Source organism: Triticum aestivum, chromosome 1A (genome assembly GCF_018294505.1).
Source record: "Triticum aestivum cultivar Chinese Spring chromosome 1A, IWGSC CS RefSeq v2.1, whole genome shotgun sequence".
In the NCBI taxonomy this organism is placed as follows: domain Eukaryota; kingdom Viridiplantae; phylum Streptophyta; class Magnoliopsida; order Poales; family Poaceae; genus Triticum; species Triticum aestivum.
In genome coordinates this window covers 562,649,024-562,667,901 of record NC_057794.1, presented here as the reverse complement: position 1 = coordinate 562,667,901, position 18,878 = coordinate 562,649,024, and the positions used below count along the sequence as shown (strand labels likewise).

At 46.9% G+C, this 18,878-nt stretch overlaps 1 protein-coding gene across 1 annotated transcript; it reads right to left on the bottom strand.

Moving 5' to 3' along the window:
• Positions 1-13,864: 13,864 nt before the first annotated feature.
• On the bottom strand, positions 13,865-18,052 carry LOC123068040 (uncharacterized). The gene is made up of 3 exons (XM_044490561.1): positions 17,368-18,052; positions 16,263-16,538; positions 13,865-15,433 (listed from the first exon to the last, which is right to left on the bottom strand). Exons 1-3 carry the CDS (start codon positions 17,461-17,463, stop codon positions 14,216-14,218), a joined length of 1,590 nt encoding a protein of 529 aa, XP_044346496.1. The 5' UTR covers positions 17,464-18,052; the 3' UTR covers positions 13,865-14,215.
• Positions 18,053-18,878: the final 826 nt, after the last annotated feature.

The following is an 18,878-nucleotide window of genomic DNA, read 5'->3' as shown; positions in this document are numbered from 1 at the left end:
AGAGGGGGAGGGGGCGCACGGCCCACCCTGGCCGCCCCTCTCTCTCTCCACTAGGGCCCATAAGGCCCATTACTTCTCCCGGGGGGTTTCCGGTAACCCTCCGGCACTCCGGTTTTCTCCAAAATCATCCGGAACACTTCCGGTGTCCGAATATAGCTGTCCAATATATCAATATTTATGTCTCGACCATTTTGAGACTCCTCGTCATGTCCGTGATCATATCCGGGACTCCAAACTAACTTCGGTACATCAAAACTCATAAACTCATAATATAATTGTCATCGAAACCTTAAGCGTGCGGACCCTACGGGTTCGAGAACAATGTAGACATGACCGAGACATGTCTCTGGTCAATAACCAATAGCGGAACCTGGATGCTCATATTGGCTCCCACATATTCTACCAAGATCTTTATCGGTCAGACCGCATAACAACATACTTTGTTCCCTTTGTCATCAGTATGTTACTTGCCCGAGATTCGATCGTCGGTATCTCAATACCTTGTTCAATCTCGTTACCGGCAAGTCTCTTTACTTGTTTCGTAATACATCATCTCACAACTAACTCATTAGTTGCAATGCTTTCAAGGCTTATGTGATGTGCATTACCGAGAGGGCCCAGAGATACCTCTCCGACAATCGGAGTGACAAATCCTAATCTCGAAATACGCCAACCCAACATTTACCTTTGGAGACACCTGTAGAGCTCCTTTATAATCACCCAGTTACGTTGTGACGTTTGGTAGCACACAAAGTGTTCCTCCGGCAAATAGGAGTTGCATAATCTCATAGTCATAGGAACATGTATAAGTCATGAAGAAAGCAATAGCAACATACTAAACGATCGGGTGCTAAGCTAATGGAATGGGTCATGTCAATCACATCATTCTCCTAATAATGTGATCCCGTTAATCAAATGACAACACATGTCTATGGTTAGGAAACATAACCATCTTTGATTAACGAGCTAGTCAAGTAGAGGCATACCAGTGACGTTTAGTTTGTCTATGTATTCACACAAGTATTATGTTTCCGGATAATACAATTCTAACATGAATAATAAACATTTATCATGATATAAGGAAATAAAATAATAACATTATTATTGCCTCTAGGGCATATTTCCTTCACTTAGTCCTTACCACGGCCCCGAGCAAAACGCCTGGTGCCCTCCTCCCTCCCTTGCCCGTCGCTTCTTTTCTCTGTCGTGTGGTCAAGTCAATGCTCATTTCCTCTCGCACGAGTTTGGGAGGTGAGAGATGTTGCTTGAGATGTCGATCCTACTACTGCTTGGTACTATGGTTACTCGTGCGTATCTCGAATTATTTGCTAGCTTCAACAAGACGCTGCTTCTGATATTATCCGTCTCTAACTTCTGTTATGGTCAAGGTCAACCGTGTCGTGTTAGGTGAGGTCCTATAACCTATTACATCTCGTGTGCCAGGTGTATGGCTCAACATGATGTTTACAGTATAGTGAATTTAGGCAGGCATTCAAGATTATTTAGGAATAAAAATTTGATCCAACATAAACGTTTGTGTTGATTTGGTCTCTGCTTTGATTAGGATTTTTGTATGTTGTTTGTAAGTGCTCTAAAAATCAAATAAATCATCCAACTTTTATACTTCTTCCCCTTGATCTAAAACTTTGCCCAATGATCATGCCATGTGTATAGGACATAAAAGTATTTTCTAGCAAAAATATTTTGGCCAAAAAGTATTTTCTAAATTAGGTTTTCCAAAACCCCCTGAATTGAGACTTGAACTACAAGTGCTTAATTTAGGGTGTGAAAAATCTTTCAAAAATTATATTTGACTCCTACTAGCTATAGGACTCCCTAAAACCACAAAATTTTATTCTAAAAATTATTTTTTTTCTATTTTATATAAAGGATTTCTCTTAAGGCCAGAAATGGTCTTTAATAGGTTAAAATTATTTTAATGTTTCAAAAATATTTGGGAGAATTTAGGGAGACTCGGTGGACATATATTGTCCATAAATAAGAGTTTCAACACATGGTCATGTTCAAAATATTGGTCAAATCTCTCAAAACCCTTTTTGGATACTTCAATTTTGAAATATTTACAAAGGAAATATTCACCATTAAATCCCAAAAAATATATCCTATCAAAAATGCTCTAATTGATTATATTACCAAGTCTCATGTCTTGGAGAATAGGATAAACCCATCAAACCCTCTCAAAATCCTTTCTGTCCATTTCCAAGTTTGAACAACTTTGCACTACCAAACATGTCCAAATGTTCTCAAACTTGGTACACCTGCTCAAATGGTCTAATCTTCCATCTAGGACAAGTGTGCATCCAAGAGAAAAATGGTGGCCGCCGGGATGATGAAGATGACCTCCGGTGATGATTTCCTCCTCCGGTAGAGTGTCAGAAAAGGGCTCTAGATGGGATCGTGGAGGTACAGAGGCTTGCGGCGGCGAAGTCCAAGTTCTAGGGTTATTTCAGGGGTTTCTCTATTTATAGGATTTTTTGGCGTCGGTCTCACGCTGAGATGGGCCACGAGGTGCCCACTACCCACCAGCCAACCACTTTGGCCCCTGGCACGCCCTGATATGTAGTGGCCATCTCGTGGCTCTTTTGGCCCTCCCACGAAGCTTCGGGGGTCTCTTTTGTTCCAAAAAAATCGTCAAAAAGATTCGCTGCATTTGTACTTCATTTGATATGGATTTTCTGAAAAACCAAAAACAAGGAGAAAACAACAACTAGTACTGGGCACTAGGTCAATATGTTAGTCCATAAAAATCATATAAAAGTCATATAGAAGTGCACCAAAATCATACAAAACTATAATAAACATGGCATGGAAACTTCATAAATTATAGATATGTTGGAGACGTATCAATGGCATGGGTCCAAATTATCGTAGAAGATTTCCGCTGCTATGTTCTTTTTGTTGTCTAGCCCAGAGGCTCTATCTATGTAAGACTTGACCATAATGGTCCTATTTGTGTAACACATTATATAATGGATGTAAACTCTTGATATTCAGGCCATGGTGTATAGTGAGCATTGATCCTTGGGATCACTATGCACATGCAATCGATGGCTTTGACTGTATAAGTCGGGGCCCTACACCATGTTTATGCGTATTTAGTCTCATGCCACTTAAAACAACTGCCTTGTTTAGTTCAAGTATAATTGTTCAACCGTAATGATCTAGTATAAGTTATAGCAGATGACATCTATAGCTAATATCATTAGAAATGGCCACTGATGCAAGCACAACGACCGTTGTAAGTTCATTGTCGCTGGAATTTTTTAAGACAATTACAGATAATTTTTCTCCCGTGCACAAGATTGGTCAGGGTGGATTTGGAACGGTTTATTGGGTATGGTTATGCATTAAATGCTTTATTCCTTTTCTGAAGTTGATGAAAAGAACTTCTCAATATACGTGTAGTACCTGACATCTTAAACCGGGCGGCCTGGTAGTGGTAGATGGGACCAAAATTGATGTGAAGAAGCTCGAGGAAAATTCGCTAGTGACACATGACAAACAATTTAAGAATGAAGTCGAGAGTCTTATAGAGATCCGACATGAAAATATAGTGAAGCTAGTAGCATTCTGTCACGTAACACGGAAGGAGGTTTTGCAGAAAATGGAAGGCTTTTACTTCAAGACATAACACACGCTCTACTCTGCTACTCCATCTCCTCTTCTTTCTGCTCCGCGCCTTTGCTGTGAATACTACGGCAGAGCTAGACCAAGGTGTCAGGGAGGGCAAAAGAGAAAACATGAATGTTGGGGGAGGGGGCACTAATGACTACAGTTTCTTCTATTCTTCTACTTAAGCTCCTTACAAATTCCGTTCGATGATTATATCAAGGCTGGACGGGGGGGGCAACTGCCCTCACCCCCTAAGATACACATAACTCTGTCATTGATTATAAAACGAATTATCAACATGATAAATTCAGGTGTTATGTAACAAAAATGTTATATCAACTGTCAAAATTTGTTGTATCGTCGCTAAAACAATAGATATTGATAGTTTCGGACGTCATCATCCTATGATGTGTGCTAGAGTAATTATTCTTGTGTTTATTTTCACCTGAACCTCTTCACTAGAATAAATGTTTCATAATAATCAATGCAGGCCCGGCCCATAGGCCGGGCAAATGGGGCGCCCGCCCTGGGCCCTGGGGAGGCAGGGGCCCTGGGCCAGGTAGTATTCTTTCAGGCAGCCCAGAAAATGCACGAAAAAAATGAAGGCCCAAGAAATCGATCGCAGTCTGTCTGCACTGGACCCGCGACTCCTTTGCTTCCCCGATCGCAGGCTCAGATTTGCCGGCCGCCCCTACCGCGCCTCTCCGATTCCAGTGTCGTGGCCGGCCATTAATGGCGTGATTCCCCAATCGGCTCTCCTTCCTTCTCAACGCTCGGCTCGTTCCCTAGACTTTGGAGAGAGATCGAGAGGGTAGATGTTCTCTTTCTAGTAATTCCTGTTCCGTAATTCAGAGATTAATTGATAAATAGCTCTGCGTAGGATTCCACATCGCACATCCACCAAATCTACATTGGTCTTCTTCTGCTCTTCGTTGGATCCAAACATGGGAGATTGCTCAAGCAGGAGACTAGAGAAGGGAGAAATTTTATTCACCTCATGGCGTTGTACTTTTGTTCGTGTTGATTACTGTGGCATACGGATCAAGCCATCTACATCCATCATTTCGTTTCCAGGTGGTGTTAATCCTTGTATTAACCATTTTTATGCAGCTTATTTAGAAACATGTCTTCAAGAAATTATTTGTCCGGTAGTGGGATCCCAAAAGGGTTTAATTGCTAAGTTCTTCAAAACTAGTAATTCTTTGAGGGAATCTGCATGTTTTGATCATCATAGTATAAACATGAAATAGTCAGTTTGATTTGCCATGCCTTATGCAGGATAGTTTGGAAGAGGTGAGTTATTATTACCGTGAAGAATTTTTATGTGAGCATGCAGATTGGGGAGGATTCAGAAACAAATGTAAGTTGATTCATTAGTTTTATATCTCATGGTAACACAAATGTTTAACTAGCAACCACTTTCGACAAGGTCATTTGTTGTGCAGAAAAAGAAATGTCTCCATTGACAATTCCTGAAATCAATCTTTTGTGGAGCTGTATTGTTTCATTATCATCATGATACAATTCTCTTGATCGATAAATAGTTGTATTGTCAGTCTTAAGAGTCCAAAGATAATCAATCAATGCTATGCATTGTATATTTAATTTGAGCTTTTGTGTTTCAAGAAGGGCCCCTCGTTGTTGTCTTGCCCCTGGGCCCCGTATATCTACGGGACAGCCCTGAATCAATGGCATCTGCAAGGGTTTACATTTCCCACACACAATGGTGAGACCTATTATTCATATGGACCTTAAGCACGATAACATACTGTTGGAAGATAATGCAACCAAAAATATCGGATTTTGGGCTCTCAAGCCTGTTTGGTGAAGGACAAACACGAGCGGTAACACAAAATTTTGTGGCAGCAAGGTAAGCTGATCACAAACTGGTAGTCTTTAGTAAACAGTAATTGCACTTCCCACTCTCAAATTTATAATGCTTGTTAGACTTCATTTTGAGGACATTAAGGAGATACGTGGCTCTAGAATATGTGTATAGCGGCGAAATCTCAACCTGATCAGACATATACAGTCTGGGCCTACTGATAATCGAGGTCGCCACCAGAGAGAGGAATTCTTCTTTTGGTACCAGTACAATCTCCAAAGATTATTGATACACACGAATGGCTCCCACGCTCCTGCGACGCCCAGCTCCGGTGCCGGCAGCCACCATCGCCGCCGCCCAACCCCCTCCCTCCCCGCGATGCACCTCCTCGATCTCGCCGCGGTTCCCTCCGGGATTCCCTTCTCGTCGGTTCTCGCGGCCAGATCTGGTGGCGGCCCTCTTCCCGCAGCTGGAGGGGAGCTCCTTAGATCTGTGTATCCGGGATGGTGCTCCTCTGCCGGTGTGTAGCGCTGCTGCCTCGGGTGTTGGTGCTCTTTTGCCGGCATGCTGCGCGGTTACCTCGGACGCGACGCGCCGTCCCCGCAAGGTGCACTTCGCTGCGCATGATGCGCTGCTGGATTCCACCCCCAGCTCCCCATCCATGGCGTCCTCCGGCCATGCATCAAATCGGCGCCTGCTTCCTGTCGTCGTGCGGCGCCGGGCGCTTCCTCGACCCCTGCGAATCCTGCCGCAGTCTCAAGGTGGAGCTCTTCGTCAAGCCATGCTCCTCCTGCTGTGGATTCTAGCTCGTGCCCCGAGGCTAACTTGGGCCGGTCGGCGGACTGGCATCTTGTTCGGCCGGCATATTGGTGGCGGCGCCCAGGCAATCGCCGGCGCCCAAGCCGTCGAGCTACGTATGCTTATCCTCCTCCTGCGCGAAGGGATTTCATCAAGTTCAGTGACAGAGAATGCCATCGCTGTCTCCTCAAAGGACACTGCAAGGTTGACTGTCGAAATCCGTTCACCTGGCTCAGATGCCGGCAGATTGGTCACCGCGCTTGGAGCTGCACCAACCCCCTGGCGCCGGCTTCTCCTCCAACATTGTCATCTGCGGCTGCCGTGTGGCACCCTCGTGCTCCTCCATCCCAACCTGCTGCTCCACCTATGGTGCGAGGGTGCATCAACGACCAGTCAGTGCGCCCTGCTGCCCAGCCGCGCTTGCAGTCTGTCGCCTGGGGGCTGGTGAACGGCGAGCCTCGCCATCGCGACTGCGACAACGAACGTCGTAGAGATGATGACCGTGACTGTGAAGACCGGTTCAGAGACAAGCGATCTGCGGGTCGCCTTTCATGTTGGGGCTCCGTTGCTGCTGCCACCACCACCATGGACTCTCGCGGGCGCTCACCTCCACCGTCGCCGCGCACCACTTCTCAGGACATCGTCCAGATCAAGACTTCCTGCTCTGCAATGATCTCGCCTCCGCCGTCGCCGCGCACCACCTCTCGGGACATCATCCAAATTCTGCCTACCAGCTCTGTCTTGAGTTGGCTTTGCAGATCCACCGCTAGCCTGAATGCTACGATCCGGCCGTCCAAAATGCTGGATGTTGGCGAGGCGCCCGACCACATCGTGTTGTGCACTGAGGCGCACCTAGGCCCTGCGGCCTTCCCTTCCAGTTCGACAGAGGGGGGCCTAATCTCGTCGAATGCAGCGATGGAGATCGCTTTGGCCACTTCAGATCTGACTGATGCTACACCAGAACCTATCCTCGACACACCGACACCGTCGCCGCTGCCACATGGTCATGAAGAGACAACTCCAATTGATCATGAAGTGACAACGCCAATTCATATCCCTTCCTTCCACGCACAGACGGAGGGCCAGGAGGACACACCCATCTTCGTCCCGCGCATGCCGGCGCTGCTGCCTTCTCCTGCTATGTGCTCTACGCCTCCAAGGGCACCGAAAGCAAGAAGAAAAACCCTCGCAGGGGTCACCGGCCTACAGCTCATTTGCCACAGTCCGCGTCTTCGGGCAAAGAACAAGAACATGCCGATCGCCAAACTTGCGGAGAAGTTACTATGTCATCGGATGGGCATCGTGGCCGAAGGAGAGCAGATAACTGAGGCAGCAATTGCAAAATTTGCCTCGTTGTTCCAAGGGCGCCTCCCTGACATTGCGATTGCGGCTCTTCGAGCCCTATTTAGACTTGACTGCGATCTCTCTGCTGCTGTTGAAGAAGCCCTGGTCCATCATGGAGGACAGGGAGGTCTAGACGTGAGCGACGCTGCCACGGGCGATGTATGATCTGAGTGCTTTGTCTGCTTTGATGTATCCATGGTTTAAATATGATAGACAACAATTTATCCATTCTATGCTGGAATGTGCGTGGGCTTAATTGTCCAGACCGGCGTGCTGCTGTACATGAAACCATTGCCGCCTCCTTCTGTCATCTTGTTTGCATCCAAGAATCGAAGCTGCAGACCATTGATCCAACTGTCGCTACTTATCTGGGTGGCCAGCGCCTCAAGAACTTTGCTCAAAGACCGGCTGATGGCACTAAAGGTGGAATCTTGCTACTCTGGGATAGTGATGCTGTTACTGTCACCAATGTACAAACTGGAGCCTACTTCCTCTCCGCGACCGTGAAGCTCAACAACTCCGATGAAAAAACCTTCAAACTGACTACAGTTTATGGCCCCACTCGTAGCATGCATAAGGATGCTTTCTTCCAGGAGCTCATCTCGCAAAACCAACTTCGGGAACCAAATGGCTGGTTAATGGAGACTTCAATCAAATATACCGGGCTAGAGACAAGAATCGCGCGAATGTGGACCGAAGCCGTCTTGTCCGCTTTCGAAACACCTTGAACGATTGTGAGCTCAAGGAGGTTCACCTTCAAAATAGAAGATTCACATGGAGTAATGAGCAAAATGATCCGACTTTGAGCAAACTTGACAGTTTCTTCTGCAATGAGGATTGGGACGTCGAATTCTCCACTCACATCCTTCATGCCCTCTCATCATCGCTTTCAGACCACTGTCCCCTTTTACTTGCTAACGATGATGGACCCAAGAGGCCCAAGTCCTTCCGCTTCGAAAACTTCTGGACCAAAATGACGGGCTTCCAAAAGGTAGTCAGTGATGCTTGGAACGAGGCTTCGAGGCACGGTGAGCCCTATCAAAGGCTCTTCCACAAGCTCAAGAGGACAAGTCAAAAATTGCGTGCTTGGAGCAAGACCCTCTTTGCAAACTCAAAGGTTCAACTCCACATGGCCCTCGAAGTCATCCTCCACCTTGACTCGGCGCAAGATGAAAGAACTCTTAGCCCAGAAGAAAGTGACATCCGCAAAAGGCTTAAGAGAAAGGTTATCAGCTTGGCCGCCTTGGAGAAGGCCAGGAAGTGTCAAAACTCCAGAATCACTAACCTCAAAGAAGGAGATGCCAACACACGTTACTTCCATCTGCGGGTCAACCATAGAAGAAGGAAAAATTTCATTCACCGCCTCAAGCACAACAATGGTTGGGTCACTGAGCACGAGCACAAGAAAAACATTGTCCACCACCACTTCAAGAACATCGCAAAAAAAAGGCCCTTCACGTAACATTGACATCAATTGGGGGATCATCCCCACGCCCAACTGCGACCTTCATGAATTGGGCGAGGCCTTCACTGAGGAGGAAGCTAAGAGAGCTGTGTTCTCCATGGCAAGCGACAAGGCACCGGGCCCTGATGGATTCACGGGTGCCTTTTTCAAGGCATGTTGGGACACTATCAAACCGGACCTCATGCTTGCCATCAACCATTTCTCTGATCTCCATGCTACTCACTTCAATTGGTTGAACTCTGCCGACATTGCCCTCATTCCGAAAAAGGAAGGTGCCGAGGACATCGCCGACTTTCGTCCCATCAGTCTTATACATGCTGTTGCTAAACTAATTGCTAAGATGATGTCCAACCGGCTTGCCCCACACATGAATCAACTCGTCTCACACGCCCAAAGTGCGTTCATCAAAAGAAGATGCATCCACGACAATTTCATGTATGTGCGCAATCTCGCGAGACGCTTCCACCGTAGAAAAACCCCGGCGTTGCTCTTCAAGCTTGATATCAAAAAGGCCTTCGACTCAGTTCGGTGGGATTTCCTCCTTGACCTGCTTCGACACCTTGGTTTCCCGCCCCGCTTTCGTGGTTGGGTTTCGACACTGCTATCCTCGGCTTCGTCGCGCGTTCTGCTCAATGGCGTGCCCGGCGATCCCATCAAGCTTGGTCGTGGGTTGAGGCAGGGGGACCCTCTACCCCCCCTGTTATTCGTGCTCGCTATTGACCCGCTGCACCACATCCTTGCGAAGAGCACGATTCAAGGAAATCTTCACCCGCTCGGCAGAAATGCTATGCCTATTCGTGCTTCGCTCTATGCAGATGACGCTGCTATTTTTCTTGCGCCCATTAAGGAGGACGTCCAATTTTTCACCGACACTCTCAAGCACTTTGGTGAGGTCACCGGTCTTGTCACAAATTGTTCAAAAAGTTGTGTCGCCCCAATCCGTTGCGAAAATGTTGATCTTTCAGACATCCTCCAATCCTTCCCGGCCAAGCGTTCCTCCTTTCCGATGAAATACCTTGGGTTGCCTTTGTCCGTGAAGAGGCTGAAGAGAATCCACTACCAACCCCTAGAGGACAAGGTGGCGAATAAGCTCACTCCTTGGGTGGGAAGACATATTGCCTCGGCGGGTCGTGCGGTCTTGGTCAAGTCGGTCCTCACGGCGATTGCTACCTACTACATGACGGTGTTACAGTTACCGGTCGAGGTCAAAAAGAAGATTGATGCCCTCAGATGTGCTTTCCTTTGGGCAGGTTGTGATAAGGTCACAGGTGGAAAATGCAAGATAAATTGGGAGCAAGTGTGCAAGTCCAAGATGCATGGAGGCCTGGGAATCTTAAATCTCGACAAGTTTGCCATTGCTCTTCGCCTTCGTTGGTTGTGGGCCGAGTGGCTTCACCCAGACAAGCCATGGGTTGGCTTGGGAACCCCATGTGATGACAATGACAGAAATATCTTTGCTGCGGCTACCACGGTCCAAGTTGGGGATGGCATGCGTGCCAAGTTCTGGGAGTCTCCTTGGCTTGATGGGATTAGACCCAAAGACCTGGCTCCTAAAATCTTTGACTTGTCGAAGAAGAAGAACTGCTCGGTCCGAATGGCTCTGCATGAGAACTTCTGGATTTCCCAGGTGGACATTCTTCAAGGCATCACCGTCGAACACCTTGTTGAGTTTGTCACCCTTTGGGAGAGGGTCTCCCACGTCAACCTCGACGTCGACACACCCGACAACATAACATGGAAGTTCACTACTGACGGTCTCTACTCAGCGGCGTCGGTCTACAAGGCGCAATTCTTGGGCCATACTGACACAACCATGATGCCGACCGTTTGGAAGATTTGGGCTCCTCCTAAATGTAAGTTCTTCGCATGGCTGGCAATCAACAATAGGATTTGGACGGCGGACAGGCTTCAACGTCGTGGGTGGCCAAACTGTAATCTTTGTCCACTATGCAAACAAGTCCAGGAGTCGGCGGCCCACCTACTATTCCAATGCCGATACACTATTAGAGTTTGGCGCATGGTCAAAGATTGGCTTGGTCTCCAGGATGTGCATCCTTCTAATTGGAGTGACGCGACTTCCGTCAAAGAGTGGTGGAGCCACAATGCTAACAGGAAGACCCAATCGCGAAAGCCACTTGCTTCCTTGATGCTTCTCATCTGTTGGGAATTGTGGAAAGAGAGGAATGCACGGATCTTCCGTAACGAGGCCGTTCCAGTGGGTGTCATTGTCACTAGGATTAAGGAGGAAACCTCGCTTTGGAGTATTGCGGGGGCGAAGCACTTGAGTAATGTAATGCCGCGAGAGTGATTATTGTAATTCGGCCATGGGCCTTAAACCTCTAAAACTTCTCTCTTAATCAATGAAAATGGCAAATCTTTTGCCTTGTTTCAAAAAAAAAACATGTCTGCAGTGAACTTCATCAATAGTGTATGACAATATTCATCTGTAGAATTGGAACCACTCTTTCGAGTTGTTTGTGTTTCATTTTATCTGCATATAATCACGTATATATGATCGTAGTCCCAATTTTGTAGGTACGTCAAAAATGGACAGACGAGTACACATCATAAAAGTACCCATCAGCCTGCCTTGAGTAAGTGAAAACATGTATCAGCATTGGACTAAGATGTGTGGAGCATGATCGGAACAGAAGACCCTCGATGGAGGCTATTGTTAACGAGCTCAACGAAGTGCGTACAGGTTAACTGGTAGATGTATGAAAACATCACTTCTCTGTCTGTACCATTTATGTTTTTTATTAATGTTGGAGATATTTTCTTTTGAAATAATCAACTATTCAAAAACCTAGCGCCCACCAAAGATTCAGTATTGTATTTGGATAAATATATATCGATCGGCCAAATCCCTTGTGTATGTATGCATGTGTTTCCCAAATTATGATTTCTCCGTATACCCATTTAAACCAAAGATTTTAAAATTGATACGGCTCGTATTTTGAAAAATTGCACATTCGTTTGGTTCTAGCAAGTCTATGCACCCCTCCCGTCTGATATCGGTGAATGGTCAAACCTGCGGTATGGCTATACTGAAATACTATGCGGCTCCATGACTACGTATAAAGAGGCACTCAAGTCTGTTGGTAAAGATGGCCTTTGCCAACACACAATCTGCCTGCAACCACCTTTGCGGACTGTAGCCAAACTGGCTGCAGACAGGCAGACTGTCGGTATATACAGTGCGTCGCAAACTTTGAGGAATCACGCACCTCATGTGAAAAGGGAAGGTTTGAGGGAGCATGCTAAAATTTGCCGTATATATTACTCCCCCCGCTCACTTTTATAAGACGTTTTAGACAGTTAAGACAATACCCAAAACAGTTCAATTTCAATTGTCTTTAAACGTCTTACAAAAGTGAAGAGAGGATGTCTATAAACCACCGTTAAGGTGGGTACAGACATGTTTCACAGCATTACATTAGCACGTCGGGATAGGTATAGCTGCCAGGAGAAAGCAGCCACCTTATGTACCAGCTTCTTTAACCGGTAAGACCAAAGTTTGAGGACTGTTTATCTTCTGGTTAAAGAAGATTAGTTGTCTTCTGGTGTTACCTCCTAGGCTCCTTCTTGTAAGCTTATGGAGATAGGGGAGGCCGATCACAACTCCATCCTAGAGGCTGTAGCCGCAACAATTTTTGAAGAAATCCAATGATCAAGACATGTCTCAGATAAAGAGCGCAATGAGAAATAAGGAGGCACATTGAAGTAAGGAGCCCAAGAATTAGTAAGGTGAACAATGGATTTAAAAAGAAATGCTTGCCCAGATAGAAATTGTCTTATGGCTGTGTGCATCGCTCGACGAAGAGGCCGGGGGCTATCCTCCTTTTTGAAAAAAGATAGAAAGTGTCTTGCCTGTCATTCACCAACCATCACCACCTATAAGATACCAAAGGAAGTTGTTCATACCCTCACTTCGGCATTCCGCAAGGTGGTTAATGAGGAAATGCAGCATAAACCTGCAACCCAGGCCAACAAGATTCAATCAAGCTGGCCCAGAGGACAGGAAGGAAAGCAGCAGGGGAAGAAAAAGACCTGAAGCCATCCATGATTGACACAGATTCAGAAGCTTTTGCCAGGGTTTGAGTTCCTGGGATGCAGTCATTCTAGAAATTTTATGATGTATGTAATGGATTGTGCGGTCATTCTAGACCTGGGTTGTGTATGCTCATCAGACCTTCAGTTTAATATTCATTCTGTGGTTGTTCTCTGGATTTATGGCTGTTGCAAGGGCTTTGGCTGACTAGCATTGTGTCAGATAGTAAGTACACTGTCACCTGTTAACCTGATTGTGTTATTATGGGAGCAGACAGTGGAACATCTTAAATTGGTTAGGGGTTTGGACTCGAGAAATGAACAGCCATTTGCATCCTCTGCCTGGAGGAAACTAAAAGAGAGGCCTTTGACATGGACTGTTTCTGGAAATTCTGTCCCAGAAGGTTCAGTAAGTCTTGAGTATTTGCCATCAGTAGGGGCTTCAGGTGGCATCCTCATTGATTAGAATGAAAGCAGACCTAGTTCTCCAGAATGAGTATTTCCCTTCAGTTCAGTTCAGTTCAGTAGCAACTTTTTGTCTTATGACACTTGGGGTTTGACAAATGCATATGGATCTTGTCCACAGTTACTTCCCCCACAGCAATTTTTTTCTTAAGCCACAGCCAAACCACCGTAAATTTCTCACAGCATATGTACTAACAGTTACTGCCAACAGATGGTAGACACAAACCCGGCAATGCGAACTGCTTCGAGCAGGTGAACAGATGAGCACACACTGAACAAGAAGGTGAAAACCAACAAATTTCTCATATTTTCATATCGATCGCAAACATGCAAATGCAAGTCCACAACAGGTTACATGCAAGCATACGCGTCCATTAAAAATAGGACAAATGCCGACAATCATCATCACTCGACTAACCTACAGTCTTATTTCATCACGATCATCATCCAGCTGAAAAAAGTAGGCTGGAGGATACGTAGTACCAATCTGCCGGCTGATAAAAGATGCCAGAGCAAATACCTTAGGGAAGCTCAAAAGCGAGCTTCACATCACAGTAAGATCGCCACACAGTATATCACACGAGAAAGTCACAGGAGCAGATGAAGTGCTTCACATGCGGCTTCTCCATCGTCGACTAGCCAGACCAAGCCGCGTTGCCAACAGAGCTCAGCCCGTCATGGAAGGTGTTGTACTCTACGGGCTGGCCTGCAGCCACCATCCGGCGCGGCATGTTCTCAGCATGATCGTTCAAGTAACCCATTCGAGCAGCCTTGTCAGCCATGTCTGCAGGGTGATTCTGCACGGACTGGGGTCCTAGATGATGGAGCATCATCGGAGCGCTGGCCTGCTGTGCTTGCTGAGGAAGGACAGCAACAAAAGTAGCAGCACTGTTGGGAGGGCTTCCATATACAGTGTTGTAGGCCTGGGCACTACCCTGTACTGAATAGGGACCAACCTTGCATTGCTGAGGTGCAAATGAGCCATTGCTGGGCGAATGGAACTGCTGGGTCTGCTGCTGCTGGATGTGATGTTCTGCCATCGGAACAGCAATGGCGCTGCTTTGCACGTAAACAGGAGCAGCTTCATGGTGCTTTCGCTGGGAAGAAGAGATCGTAGAGTAGGCAGGCTGCACAACCATGCCTCTAGAAAGTGCCTCGGTGTTACCACATGCGGGCTGTTGGGATCCGTAAGGAGGATAGAACAGGGCGACATGAGGTGCACTTTGGGCCTGCGGAGAAGATGTCTGCAGTTGAACCATCTGAGCTGGAACTTGCTGCATGTTGTGGTACTGCTGCTGTTGTGCCACCTGGGGCTGTGGCTGTTGTTGCCTTGCCTGCGAGTGAACATCCTGGACTGTTTGATGTTGCCAATGGTGCTGAGCTTGGATGTAGAACTCTGGTGCCTGACTAGTCATAGGAGGTACCTCAACTACAGTCTGTGGCTGGGGGTTCTGGGCCTGCGGTTGCATAGACTGCGGTGCAGGTTGAAATGTTTGGGCGTGCCTGCGCTCAGGTTGGCATTGATTTTGCGCGCGGTAAACAGTAGACTGGTTCAAGTGTTGCTGGTCTTGTTGGGTGCTCAAAGAGACAGGCACAAGTTGCTGTAGAATAAGCCCGTTGCAACTTTGGAATTGCATAGCAGGAGACTGATTTACTTGGTGCAGCGGGACAAGGGCAAGCTCATGCTTTGCACCTGGGAAACTGCCATCATTTTCCCTGGCCATGAAAACTGATGGGGCAGTACCTTCACTCTTTTGTGCAGGATCTTCATATACAATCTGAAGTTTAGCTAGCTCGTTCTGAGTTTCAGCAAGCTCTTGCTTATCCTGAAGAACTTGTACACATTTCTGAACCTGCGCCAAAGTAGGTTCCATCATGAGTTATGCACTGAAGAACATTACAAGAGCTAACGGTCACATTTACTGAAAGGAAAACTGGATTTAATGTAAGCTATTTAGTTTGATTGACTAGCACTACTAAAATATTTACATCATCAAGCTTTGCTTAAGATGCCCTGTGGTGCCTAACATGACCATAAAAAGAGGCAGTTAGCACAGCCCTAAAACATGGATTAAGGAATCACGTGAAGCCAGTTAAATAGCCACTGCCTGTTGTGAACCTTATCACAACTTAACTTCTTGCAGTACTATCAGATATAATGGTACGTAGATTAACCATTGTCCAATCGCGCTAAGAGAACTAAAAACACTATATAAGTGTGATATCTTAAGAGTAGCTAATCAGTGTGTGACTAAGTAGATGATGTGCCACTCGCAGTTACAACTAGAGGGAATACCCATGTTCAGATTTTAGTCCCAAATACAGTGTGTGACTAAGTAGATGATGTGGCACTCGCAGTTACAACTAGAGGGAATACCCATGTTCAGATTTTAGTCCCAAATAAATAATCATTTGCCTTTTATATGGACAAGCTGTAGCCCAAGCATTAGTCCAGTTCTACTAGATGCAGATGCAGGAAACAAAATCTAACTAGAGGAAACTCGAAACTAAACCATAAAACTTTCACAGCTCAAGCCTCAAGGCAAACATAATCCACTGTTTAATGCATTTACTAGATAAGACCAGAAATTTTCATACTACTCCTAGAAAGCAACATATTATAATTTGGCATTCAGAGTTCAATAATCGTGTGTCCTTGTGTCGGTGTAAAACAAGCCATACCTCTTTGACGTTCTTGTCAAGGCTATGGAAGTTCAGATTTGCTTCGCTGTGGTAATCCATTACATCGCTTCGCAGTTCTCCAATGGACCTTTCAAGCTTGTAGCAGTACAACTCCAGCTGTGACAGCCTTCCACTGATGACATCCAGCGAATTCACCAGATTCTCTGCTTGTTTGTTCATGCAGCTCTCAATAGCTTCCGTTATAATTTCTTTGGAATGGTTATCTTGTTCGCGCATGCTAACCAATGACCTCAGCAGTCTGTTGTCCTGGAAATCCTGCATAATTGAAGAACGGAAAAAAAAACTAGTAAGGACTAACGACCACAAAAAATTAGCATGAAGGCATAGGTAGGGCGAAAACAGAGGTCGACAAATCTACGGCTAGTATAAGCACCATTCAAGCTACTCTCCTAGTTGCACAGCTGACAAATAGCTGAATCCTGAGCTACTATCCAATTATCACTAAAATATTTGATGATAAGGTAACAGCTGACAACAACAGGTGAAATTTCCCAGTAATAGATGGTAACCCTCACAGGCAGAGCCAACAAATTATTTTAGCGATGCCCGTTGGATCTAGATAGCAACGCAACTAGGTTATGATGTACTACTATTGTATAACAGTAATGAGGCCAGAGGCATACTAGAGCCGCGGGAGGAAGCAGCAGCAGCTAGAACAGGTCTGTCTCCCAGCTTTTGCCGCAAGCGGTTGACAGACACCAGGAGCCATGGCACCGTGATGAATGATGCAGAAATATGCGCGAATAACGCTGGCCGACGGAAAAGAAGCGCGGATATCTCGGCGTCAAGCCAAATCCTTGGCCCAGATCGGTCAGCGGGGCGGTGCAATCTAGTAGTACTGTAGCATATTTGAAGGTCCTGTGCACCTAGAAATGGCAAGCAGGGTCGCAAATCCAGCGCAAGGCGCAGACGGCATGCACATGTCGGCCGTCGTCCCGGCGAATCAGGACGAGGCAGGCCACGAACCAGCCCACCGCGGACGCAGGCGCAGTCCCGGGACCTACTGCTCCTAAGCTAAGAAAACAGTAGTAGAAAACACGAGGCGCGGATCTGGCGCAGATGGATGGAGGGAGAAGGGGCTGACCTCGCGGCGGAGCGTGTGGTCGAAGGAGCAGCGGGCGAGGTCGGGGGCGAGGCCGAAGGGGCCGGAGACGGAGGCTGGCCGCGCCGGGGACGCCATCAGATGCGATGCTCCGCGATCCGCTTCTCCGCGTATCTCCGGTTGGACTCCGGACGGAAGCGGCGGAGGCGAGGAGGATTTGGGAGGAGGCGTGGGCGGGGAGAGGAGAAGGAGTAAAAGCTAAAGAAAAAAAGGGAGAAAGGGGAGGATGAGGAGGAGGAGTAAAGCTAGGTCGGCGACTTGGTTCGCTCGCTCGCTCGTGGCCGGTGCCGGTGCGTGCCCCCCGCCTCCGCCGCGGGTAGATATAGGCGACCGGCACCAGACCCGGCGCGGTCGCCGTCACACCCCCCGCTTGGTTCTGGGCTGGTTCGTTCATGTACGGGGCGGCCGCGTGACGCATGGGCCGGGCGGTGAACGGCACGACCGCCAGCGCCGCACACGGTCGCCGGTGATGCACGGCTACGGCTACGGCCACGGCCACGGATGGTGCGCGACTTTGACGTGGGGACGCTTGCGGTGCCCGGCGAGGTAGCGTGCGCGCATTGCTTGCTTCTCATCGGGCAGGTCCATGGCGCATTGTCGAGGTCACGTTTGCCTTTTTAGGTGATGGGGTTCGGCCGTTGGAGTAGTATTTTGACCGATCAAGTTGATGATATCTACAGACCGGGTCCTGTGTACTATCTTTTATATCTAAATAACTAGTCCTCACTAATTATTTCTCTCAACGTGCAAGCATGCCACATTATCGTACAACATGCACAAGAAAAGCTTCACACTCACTATCATATGTCTCGCAACATGCAAGCATGTCACTTCATCATGAAACCTGCATGAAAAAAAAAACTGTCTTAACATGTGAATTTCTATTCTATTATTCTATTTATATTTAATAAACATTTTACAACTATATACTGATCAAACATAATAAAGTATATGTAGTCCCAGTTTTATCCTTTTATATATGATTCATACAATGAATCACATTAAAATATGTTACAAAATATCCCCGCAACAACGTGTGGGATATCATCTAGTTATTATCATTTTTTTATGTGTGTATAAAGTAGTGGCCGTGAGATATGTGGATATGGTATTACCGACGGAGGATGAAGGGGCGGTCCGGAGCGGAAAAATCCAGCCGACCAAGTTGGCCTGGAACGGCTAAAGTAGCCCCCACTTGGTGAGTCAGAGCCGCTTATCCGGCCCCAACTTGCACCCCTCCCACGACCGATTAAGATACTACTACTGTGCACTGGTGCCACAATTTCAGATATTTTTCGCTCCTGCGAACCAACCTCTGGTTGAGATGATTAGGTAGACAGTGGTATCCCCAATTCCACCAGGGTTCAAATCCTGGTGCTCGCATTTATCCTGGATTTATTTCAGGAATTCCGGCGATACGCTTTCAGTGGGAGGAGACGTTCCCGTCGACTACGAGGCGCCTACAGTGACTTCGTAAAATCTCAAGATGATAT

What these genes read in the sequence shown, in the direction of transcription:
- LOC123068040 (XM_044490561.1), bottom strand. Translation starts at nt 17,463, where the DNA reads ATGGCGTCCCCGGCGCGGCCAGCCTCCGTCTCCGGCCCCTTCGGCCTC. An exon ending in ACCACACGCTCCGCCGCGAG is followed by an intron (nt 16,539 to 17,367) that starts GTCAGCCCCTTC and finishes TCAATTATGCAG; the next exon opens with GATTTCCAGGACAACAGACT. An exon ending in TTGACAAGAACGTCAAAGAG is followed by an intron (nt 15,434 to 16,262) that starts GTATGGCTTGTT and finishes ACTTTGGCGCAG; the next exon opens with GTTCAGAAATGTGTACAAGT.